This window comes from Salvelinus alpinus, chromosome 22 (genome assembly GCF_045679555.1).
Source record: "Salvelinus alpinus chromosome 22, SLU_Salpinus.1, whole genome shotgun sequence".
NCBI classification, from domain to species: Eukaryota; Metazoa; Chordata; class Actinopteri; order Salmoniformes; family Salmonidae; genus Salvelinus; species Salvelinus alpinus.
The window spans coordinates 17,564,987-17,576,045 of record NC_092107.1 but is presented as its reverse complement, the minus strand read 5'-3'; the positions used below and the strand labels follow the sequence as shown (position 1 = coordinate 17,576,045).

Here is an 11,059-nt window from a genome sequence, read left to right as displayed (position 1 = left end):
TTTGTCCATTTGAATTATGTTAATTGTGCAGTTATGGTTTCGAAAATGTAAGATGATATTGCTCCCTTTCTATTTGATTTTAGAATGTTCTATTTGATTTTAGAATTATTTTGGTATTAGGACAGATGGCCTAGAAAGGTTGTTTGAATAGGAATGGGTTGGGGACGTCACCAACCTGCATGAGCCCGCCCTCTACTTGACGCTACCCGGCATTTTCCGGGCGCTGGTTGGGTTATAAATTGCGGGCTGAGAAGCACAGCAACTCACCGGAGTCATTTCGCTACAATACAAGCTCATTACTAACTCCAACAGCTACACTAACAGATCCTATAGTCAAACAAACGTTGACTATCATTTTCTCTCTCCATATAATTATTTTGTTTAGGTTTTAAGGTACGCACAATGGCAGAAAAGATAAACATGGAGTGGAAGGCATCCAACGGAGAGGCGCATCAAGATGAGCTGGTAGCCAACGGATTCGGCCACAAGAAGTGTTCCAAAGAGACAACAACGGAGAAAATCAAGAGGTTAGTCATGGCCAACTTTCTGGTGATTCTCACCGTGGCCGGGGTGATCATCGGGGTGTTCATCGGACTTGGCGTGCGCCACATGGAGCTGAGCAGGACACAGATCCTCTACGTGGGTTTCCCTGGCGAACTGCTCATCAGGCTGCTGAAAATGATCATAATCCCCCTGGTCGTGTGCAGCCTGGTGTCCGGGGCGGCCAGCATCGACCCCAAAGCCCTGGGTAAGCTAGGCGGCTGGGCCATGCTCTTCTTTTTGGTCACCACCTTAATTGCGTCAGCAATCGGGGTGATCATGGCGTTCATCATCTCCCCCGGATCAAACACCGGCTCCAAGCCGATTTTGTTGGATGACGGCAAGCTGCCCCCGACCAAAGAAGTGGTGGACTCATTCTTGGACCTGATCAGGTGAGATTCAAATGTTTGGCAGTGGCAGGGTGGTGATTTAGGCTAAGCAAAAGGGACAGAGAGGCTGATGTGACATAGCCATTTGGGGGTCGTCCTTATTTGTCACAATGACTAAATGATCACACGTGGCAGACCCCTCAGCCAGCAGCAAGCTAATAAGCCCACTGTTTGAATTTGAGTGGGGTTCTTTTGGATGTTGCTTTATTCCCCCAAATTAGGCATACATTTCCGCATATGAATTAGAAAACCGAGCCAAGCAGTCTGACTACAAGTTTGTCTTAAAATTGTTAGTGCTCTCGTGCTGGGTCAGTACAAATAAGGTCTCTTGACATTTGAAAGAGGGGACTGTCAGTCCTTCTTTCTGGGACTGTTTGCGACATGCGCGCCATCCAGTTTCATTAAAACCACAGTTTCCCCAACCGGCTGGGGTTCCGTTTGTCGTGCGCCTCTGTCAAAACCCACACACAGTGCCACCTCGTGCTGTAACGTAGGGCAGTAGTTGCATCAGTTTAAGATGCAGCAGGTTAATCCGCCATGTGTGTTCAGTGTCTAACGACTGATGGCGTGTCTTGACCAGTCAGTCAAGTCTGTCAAGTCCCCTATTGTCATTCCAACCCTCTATCGTCAGAAAATTACAACTTGTTTAGCCTACATGCGCGATATGATGTAACACGTGCATGTGCTTAGTTTAGCGTCATGTTTTCACCAACACACGTGTAGGAAACATTGTCGTGCGTCGTAGTAGGCGTGGGCAGTACTTCTGAGTAGGTTTTGGGCTGTCCCCTTTCTTTCCGGGACAACCACTTGTATTTCCAAACATGGACATTACAATTCGTTCCAGCCATGTGTTTTTGGGCACAGATGAGGATAGATCTCTTGGACATTCCGTTCTTTCTTGGTTCACCACACGTTGTCATGCTTCTTTTTTTTCTTTTTTTTTAAGAGGTCTCTGAGACAGCATCATCCAACGAAATTATGTGCGCCAAGAAAAAACCCTATGCTCAGAATACGTTTTTCCATTCCTGGGGGTGACACACTAAGAAATACTGTTCTACATTATCTGTCTTGCCAGTCAATGAACTGTAATGGAAGTTCAAACAGAATCAGTGGGCAAAATGATTAGCATTCCTTTTATTATGGTTGTGTAGTCTAGTTTTATTACAATGTACACTTCTACTGCTTTGGTGCCCTAAAAGGCTCTCGAGCACAATGCAATGAGCAGTCCTTTTGCCTGGCCGGGAGAAAATAATATCTTCTGGAGAAAACAGCCATGAGTGGAGGATTGTGTGTCTTCCCACTCATCTTTTGTGCCTCACATACTGTACATTATTACTGTACACTGATCATACTCCTACACACACTCTCAAAGAAACCTCACCACGTCTTTTGATTTAGAAAGGAAGTGGTGAACAGTTGGTCACCAAAGCCTCACGTTGGCACGTACTCAAAATATACTAGGAATGTGGCAAAGTCCGTGGCATTCTGCATTGAGCCGTTACTACGACAGAACTGATATCCTAATAACAAACTATTTACTGGACCTTGGTTGTTTTAACCCATCTTAATACGCTGATGTTCCAAAGCATCAGGTTGCATTTACATAGTTTAGAAGAAAAAGAAACGCACACCTATTTAGGCGAGGTGCTGGCTAGCGGAGTAGAAAACTTAAAAATAAAGGAGAGCCCCATTGTACCCTGATGAAGACAGCTTGCCTGTCGAAACGTTGGTAAATTAAATATTTTTGCACCTGAGCTCCTAGAGTGTGCGGCTCTCCTTTATTTTTGCGTTTACATAGTTACCCCTGACGGGTGACTGTTGACAGGAAATACTCAACTGTCAACGCAATTCGTGCACCTGTCACAAATGCCAGCGCCACAGACGCATCATAGGTGAGGCGGGGGGAGTCATGCTGCCACAAGAAGCTAACAAACCATGTGACCAACCCCCACCCCCCCACCCCACCCCCCGCCGCTCTGTCCTAGATCAGGTCATTAAGCTAGATTAGTTAGGCGTTTTAAAACCTAAACATCTTGCCAATCATTTAGCCGATCACATGTTATGCAACAATGGGATAATAAAGAATGGCCTATTCTCCCGAGCTTGAACTGAATTTAAAGGACCCTGTGTTTTCAGTAGGATTAGAAACGTGACTAGACCACGCTCAATCTACAGAAAAGCTCTCTTGGCTTTTCACCATTTAAAAAGAGCCACTCTCAGGCTATTTGCATCCATTTGGAGGCCCATTCTTCACGCAACCTTAATTAGGCCTATGTCTGTTGCTTTGGGTTCATAAAGAGAAGCATGTGTAGTGTCTCTAAATTAAAACTATGCAGCCAGACACCTTGATGTAGCCTAGTATGGGTTGATGCCAGTTTCCACAAGCAATTTCTTGTAAAACAATTCGCTTGCAAAGCAGATTTACTATTTTGCCCTGGCAGATGGAAGCAGCCAAAAACACAGCCTCATACTCAACCTTTAAATCGTTTATAAATGACACGCTCTTTTTTTCCCTTTTTATTTTCAGTCAGTTGCTCTGTTCCTCCTGGTCCAGCATTGTGTGTGACCTCTAAACATCAACATTCATTGTGATCAGCCTCCATCTAGTCCAGATCCCTAGGTCCGAGTCCAGGAAAACCGTTAAAGCCAGATTACACGGGTGGGGGTATTGGGGCAATGAATATTGTTAATTTATAATCCTTCTATAAATGGGATTGTAATTCCTTCACCTATAGTTGTCATTATGACATAACTCGCTCTTGCATAATATGTGACCACTCTCTGTCGGGGTCCCGTTTTGGCAACAAGCAGAGCCGGGCCGAGGAGCGGTTCACTACAGGGGAAACGAGGAGCCCTTTAAAGCATGCACGCTCGCACACACTGTCTTTCACTCCCTCCTCTCGCACTCCTCCGTTCTCTCGCGTACATACTAACACAATATCACAAAAAGTTGTGGCCGGTTCTCATAGTTACAAATTACCTCAATAACTTACCGGCTTTAACCGGTCCTGAGGTTTGAAGAGGAACAAGGCATCAAATTTCCCGACCGGGTACGATAACTCACTCACCTTCACTTCCTGTTGTACTTTGCTTACCTTATCTTATCTCCACAGGAGGTTGGGGGCACCTTAATCTGGTAGGACGGGCTTGTGGTAATAGCTAGAGCAATATTAGTGCAATGGTGTCAAATACATCACACATGGTTTCCATGGTTTCCATGTGTTTTGATGCCATTCCATTTGCTCCGTTCCAGGCGTTATTATGAGCCGTCCTCCCCTCAGCAGCCTCCACTGCTTATCTCCACCTGGCTTTCATCCGTTTGCTTTCCCACTTGTCAGTTCAATGCTTCGTTCACAGGTGCCCCTATGCAGGCGGTGTTGTACTTTATTAGTCTAACCCTGAGGCTAAACACCGAGACAAACATACAGGACGACGGACCGTAGCGGTTCATGTGTAGACGGCATTAAGAGCCAGAGTGAAGGGCAGTAGTACTATTCATTGGGATTTGAATGGGGATCATTTTATAACGCTTCCGAACAAAGAAAGGTGGAGGTAAGGTATCGGGCGTGTTGCATCAGCCATCCTCACTGGCCTGCGCCCCCCCCCCCCCCCTCCTACCTGTGACATGCGTTCTCTCTCTGTCTCTGTGGCATTTAGCTCACCTCCCTGAGCAGTATTTCAGGAGTGACTGAGAGGGTGTCTACCATCTGCGTCAGTTAGCCACGCACAGCCAGGAGGGACCCGTGGGTTCTTATAGGTCTAGAGAGGGCCAGGATGGGGTGTGTTTTCACACTGGTATGCAAATAAGGTGCCGCCGTAATGGTTGCCACGTTACACACGCAGTCGCAGATCCGGTTTGACCAGGTAGAGGCGTTCTCGGGCCATAAAAGCGACATGTCAACAACACTGAATTGCTGAGGTCTACGCCACCCAGCAGGGTGTAAACACGACACACCCATCACCGTGCTCCACGTGTACCCAGAAGATCAGGCACGCTGTGTCGTTGTGACCCTTTGCTCATTACTCGAACCCCGCGGGAATGTAAATCTAAACACCGATATGCAAATACAGTATCAACTTGCTGTTACGCAAGTGTGTACACAGCATTGATGGCAAAATGTCAACTGCAGGAATATGACATGGAGACGGATGGCGTCTGCGCTCATCGCATTCCAAAAGTGGACCCCGACAGAGCTGGGTTAATGTTTTAAATGAGTGCTGTTGCACATTCACAGTAGTTTAGTGTTCATGGACAGAGTCTCGCTTTGAGAGGAGGGAGCGCGTCAATTAGGGATCTCTGTAGGACTGGGGTAGGGAAGGAACAAGGCAGTGACTTACTAAATAAGAATGCAGAGAATGTCAGGACTGGAGATGCACAATGTCTGAAACGAGAGAAGCCTTCCTTGGGTCTTTGGCATAGATACGGCTGCCACACCGAATGTTTTGTTTTTAGGGTGTGTCTGTACGCGTCAGGGTGGGTGTATTAGGCCTACACCTGCAGCCCTGTCCTCTTTTTCCGTCTGTCTATTCCAACCATCACCCAATGTTCTTCCGTCTAGCCGTGGCTATGTTAATTTAGCTCTAATGGCTGTGGTGGCATTGGGTTGTCATGACACGGCATAACGGGAAGTATAAATAGGGAAATGGAGGGGTTAGGTGGAGTCAGCCGGTCAGCCGGAGTTTTGGGCGGGCAGACGGTTGTGCTGCTCGGGGCGTCGAGGGGAAATCTGACAGCCACGTTAACGTCTTTGCTTCCTGTTACCGCGGAACCTTCACTCCCATCCAGAGCGACAGAGGGTTCTAGAGAGTGCATTTCCTTTCCCTGTTTGACCAAGTCCTGCAACAACGCATGGAAATTGAGTTTTTTTTTTTATTGACAGGGTTTGTTACTGATACAGGTCACCTTCCTAGAAATGTGGTTACAGGGCAACTTCTATCTCAAGTTATTCTATCCTCGGTCACATGGTGCGACCGTTTAATCCCACAATGCATTGTTTCCTGTCCCGCCCGCCTGTGTCCAGGTCAGAAAGAGATACAGGATAAAAGCATGAAAGAAGTTAATCCCTCATTAGTCTAAATCCATATGGAGGTTGACTAAAAGGGAAGGGTGGGGGTGGCTTAGTGCTCTGAGGAGAGTTGCCCACCATGTTTGCCAATATGTGGCTTTGAGGGGTGGTACAGCAACTCCACTGAGGTGTGTACTGTATTGTAGAGCAGTAATCTGCCCACCCCTCTTGGCAGGTCTTGGTTTGGACCTGTAATCCCAGCAGCAACAGTTTTGGGGGCAGTTGGAGGATTAAAACACTGAAATGCTCCCTGCTATTTCCACATGACAACACTCGTGGTTGGCTCCCTCGTGAGATTTTGGTGCCCAAGGTTCTAGGCATCGAGTTGGCATAAAGGAATCCTGAAAGATCGCTTAGAAGTTAGAACAAGGAGGTCAGTTAGTGGTTGTATCCCGTGGGCTGTTAACTTTTAGTCACAGACCTAGGATCAGTTTACCTTTCCCAAATTCCATTTTTGGAATGATAAATGTATTTATATGCACACACACACACACCCCCGTTGATTATTGAAGAATTTAATTTATAAATTCCTCATGCGTTTAGTTGGACCCCATCAGAACCCAAAATATATAAGCTTATTTTACAACATAAATGTAAACAAACACTGAATAGCATCAAAGCATGGTTAAAACGGGTCAGTTCTTGCATCCATAGCTCTGTATGCATTTGAGTGGAGACATTTCTTCAGCCCCGTCCCATAGCTTTTTAGTTAAACAGAGGTGCGAAGAAAGCTTAGTTACGGTTTCAAGTAAGGATTCAAGCTTTAACCATTTAAGGGGGAAAACTCAACTGACTGTAGGTGAATGTCCCATGGTAACTTCTACCTCTTGTAGCACACTAAAGGGCACAGGGCTGCATGTCTACTGTTACTCACCAGAAAACAAAGTACATTTTAGCCCTGGTTAACAAAGTACATTTTAGCCCTGGCTGTCACACACCTGCACTAGCACCTGTGTCCCTCGTCGCTGAAATGACTGAATACTTCACTTCCTGTAATCCCCGACATTTTGGTTTCTAGCTGTGGTTTCTGATCATCATATGGGTCACTGTTCCCGTGTAGTGTACTGAATGTGTCTTTTGTTCTGTCTTCCAGAAACATCTTCCCCTCCAACTTGGTGTCTGCTGCCTTTCAGTCTGTGAGTATCTTCTTGTGCCACGCGTATAATGGAACGAGCGAGGCTGAGCGAAACCGAGACTTAAAGGAATAATCCACTCAAACTATCTTTTGGTATCCCCCCCCCCCCCCCCCCCCCCCATTAGTCCACTGTTGATACAGTCCCAACATGTTTTGCATGTCCGCAATCAAGTTTTTAAGATCTAGAACTTTCAAAAAGCAAATTGTAATTTACCACTAAACGCATCATCATGATGACGTGGCAAGTTACAATTTGCTTTTTGAAAGTCCTATATCTTGACAACTTGATGGCGGACATGCGAAACATGTCGGGACTGCATTACCAGTGGACTAATTAAACCAATACGGATGTGTGTGGATTATTCCTTTAAGGCTTTTTTGGAATCCACATAATTAGTTAAACAGAACATGTCTTTCATCGGTGTACTAATGAAATATTTTCCTCTGTCTGCAGTACGCTACCAGCTACAAGTTTGTGACCAAGAATGGCACTAATGGCTTGCCCAACATCACAGTTGAGAAGGCGAGTAGACTTAAATGCCAAAATGAGTTGGAAATCTATATAGGATGTCACATTTGACGTTCTAATACCTATGGCTGTTGACAGTTTTAACGCGTCTAAAATGCATCACTCACGCTGACCTGAGATATTGCGTGTGTCTAGGTTCCCGTTGGCACGGACCAGGACGGTATGAACATCCTAGGACTGGTGGTGTTTGCCATAGTGTTTGGTGTAGCCCTGAGGAAGCTGGGAGAGGAGGGAGAGATCCTCATCAAGTTCTTCAACTCCTTCAACGAGGCCACCATGGTGCTGGTGTCCTGGATCATGTGGTAAGGGAGTCCTTTCCCCAACAGCACTGCCGGGAATAGAGGTGGGAGAGGATACATGCGTGATATGAGTTTTGCCACCCCGCGTTTGTTATCCTTCACGTCAACTCGTAATTTTTAGAATAATATGTTATTTCAATTGTGTTTTTCAAAGGCCCAACGTCACTGTTGTATTGGTACTAGCATCACATGTGGTAATATTGATGCATATTTTTTTTAAATGATCATTTTCGTACTTTTATTGTATTTGCGTCTTTACAAATTCACAATGGTAACCCTCCTCTCCCTCTCTCCAGGTATGCCCCCCTTGGAATCATGTTCTTGGTAGCAGGGAAGATCGTGGAGATGGAGGATGTGGGCACGCTGTTTGCCAGCCTGGGCAAGTACATCGCCTGCTGTATCGTCGGCCACGCCGTCCACGGCCTGCTGGTCCTGCCGGGCATCTACTTTATCATCACCCGCAAGAACCCCTACACCTTCCTGTGGGGCATCTTCACCGCTCTGGCCACAAGCTTTGGAACAAGCTCCAGGTACGGTTGTAGTCACTAGATGACAATACTAGAGAGGATGATAAGCCTTAATTACTCTTATATCAGTGTTGCTCTTATACCGTGCCAAAAAACGCTCAACTCCATTACTCTGCAGTTCAAATATAATTATTCCAATGCTATGTAACAACATGTTACCAGTTAATTTACAGCTAGCCCCTCACACACTCCCTCTCTCTCTCTCAGCTCTGCCACCCTGCCCCTGATGATGAAGTGCGTGGAGGAGAACAACGGCGTGTCCAAGCACATCAGTCGTTTCATCCTGCCCATCGGGGCCACCGTGAACATGGACGGTGCAGCGCTCTTCCAGTGTGTGGCGGCCGTCTTCATCGCTCAGCTCAACAACATCCCGCTCAACTTCATCCAAGTCTTCACCATCCTGTGAGTCCCGCTCTCTCTAGTCAGTTTGATTCGATTCAATCCAGTCCGATTCAGAAGGGCAGTTGTGTTGGGTAAAGTGGAGCAAATTCAGATGTATTAGCTACAGTATACACACACACACACGTACGAAACAGACTTGTATAAAGCTTGGGTCAAACTTGCTAGGCGAGGTTTTAGGAAACGCTGTGTTCTTGAGTGACTAATTCTCCCCGTGTCCCCCCCCCCCCCCCCCCTGTCAGAGTGACAGCCACGGCGTCCAGTGTGGGAGCAGCAGGGATCCCCGCTGGGGGCGTGCTGACGCTGGCCATCATCCTGGAGGCAGTGGGACTGCCCACCAACGACATCTCCCTCATCCTCGCCGTCGACTGGCTCGTGTGAGTACCTCATGTTGCAGTTCTATTGGAACGGCTCCTCCATCATCAAGGCCTCTATAATACTGTCATATACATGTCATAACAGCCATGACCGTTTGTGTCTGCTTCACACACTTGACACAGCATTGACATGACGTAGTTATGGATATGGTGAAAAACCTGGGTTTGACTGGTTTAACCGAGAATGGACAATTTCTCTTGTTTCCAGTGACCGTACCTGCACCGTTCTGAACGTGGAGGGCGACGCCTTCGGAGCCGGGCTGCTGCAGTGGTATGTGGACCGCTCTGCCAAGCCCGAGGAGGAGCTAAACGAGGTAAAGATGGAGGATGGCACGCCCGCCGTGCCGGAGCACTCGCCCCTCATCGGGGAGAAGGAGAGCAGGGGTGCGGTCGACGAGAAGGCGGCGGCTCGCGGCTCTGCGAAAGAGTCCGTCATGTAGATGGTTCACTACCGTGTCATCGATGACCCCTCAATCTAGCCTCTCCATACGTGACCCCCCCCCCCCCCCCCCCATGCAGAAAGGAGGGGAGAGGACCTTTTTTGACTTCCATTCATAGACAATTCTTCTCCTTGTGTTTTCTCTCTTTCTAAGATAGACTAAGAGAACCAGGTTGGGGGGGAGGGGGAAGGAGAGTGTGAACAGAGGCTGTTCAGATTTTAATGAGGAAGTTTTTTATTGTTAAGGACTCTAGTTTGGAATCCTTTGCCTCCCATTTTTTTTTTCTGCTTTGGTTCAGTAGAGCTGGCCTTGACTTCCTCTCTTTTTAAATATTTTTGTCAAAATTTATAACAGCAGGCAAACTTAAAGGTAAATATCTCCCTGTATTCTATATCAATTCCCATGTACAGTATGGTTTTTCTGTGTATGAAGTAGCCTACACTAATTATCTCACTGCACTCTGTGAGAGTAGATGATGAAGATTCCTATGTCGTTACATAAGATGCACCAAATGAAGTTAAATCCTCAGTGATGTTCCACTGCTGGAAAAAGGACCTTTCTCACACGAGCTCGCTGTAAAATCACACACACCAATGTGGCTCTGGTCAATGCTTCCAATCTGTTACTGTGTCATTTCAGTTAGTCACTCCGGGGCTCGCGTCTATGCCAAGCACAAGAGGGCCCCCATGTTCTTACAATCTCTCGTTTTTGCACAGTCCAAACTTTTTTACAATGTTACAAGAATGTGTGAGAGGTGTTGCCGTAGAGGGCCCACTCTAGTAATTGAATAGGATATGTCATAATCTCTCTCAGTTCCATAATGGGACACAATGGCAGCCATCTTGGTCAGGGAGAAATCCAAAACCAGTCTAATTGGAATTAATGACAGTAGAGGCATAGGTGATGTATTTCCTGCTTTTACTCAGGCAGGGGGAGAAGTAAAGCATGTGATGTATCAGAAATTGTGCTATAGAAATGCTGTCACCCTGAATTATTAACATATTATACAGTTTCTGTATACATAGCCTCTAAAATATATGTAAACAGACCATAAATGTCTCAGATTTTGTTTTCTTGGAAAGCTGTAAGTGCTATTATATGATACAATATCAGAACCCGTTGCATTTACGGTCTTATCATCAACTGATTTGAGCCAGTGGTATGGCTGTGGATTGACTGCATTGTTTAAATGGAATATTGGCATATTCGCAGTTAATTTGAAACATTTCTAGAATCATTCCTCAAACTGTCTGGCTAACTAGATAGCTAATAGACACATACAGTGCAGAGCAATCATTTTTGTTTTACACTGTCTTACCACAGCGCTGGCAAACCTTAGTTGACCAACTCCCTGACCA

The 11,059-nt window shown here is 46.3% G+C and overlaps 1 protein-coding gene across 1 annotated transcript; it reads left to right on the top strand.

Annotated features, from left to right (window-relative positions):
- Positions 1–263: 263 nt before the first annotated feature.
- On the top strand, positions 264–10,756 carry LOC139549149 (neutral amino acid transporter B(0)-like). Its single transcript, XM_071359309.1, has 8 exons — positions 264–932; positions 7,089–7,131; positions 7,585–7,653; positions 7,795–7,961; positions 8,255–8,488; positions 8,693–8,887; positions 9,127–9,261; positions 9,470–10,756. The coding sequence occupies exons 1-8, from the start codon at positions 403–405 to the stop codon at positions 9,699–9,701; spliced, it is 1,605 nt and encodes a 534-aa protein (XP_071215410.1). The 5' UTR covers positions 264–402; the 3' UTR covers positions 9,702–10,756.
- Positions 10,757–11,059: the final 303 nt, after the last annotated feature.

Coding starts and splice junctions, on each gene's coding strand:
- LOC139549149 (XM_071359309.1), top strand. CDS start 403: ATGGCAGAAAAGATAAACATGGAGTGGAAGGCATCCAACGGAGAGGCG. Junction 7,654..7,794: donor CCAACATCACAGTTGAGAAG/GCGAGTAGACTT, acceptor GCGTGTGTCTAG/GTTCCCGTTGGCACGGACCA. Junction 9,262..9,469: donor CTCGCCGTCGACTGGCTCGT/GTGAGTACCTCA, acceptor TCTTGTTTCCAG/TGACCGTACCTGCACCGTTC.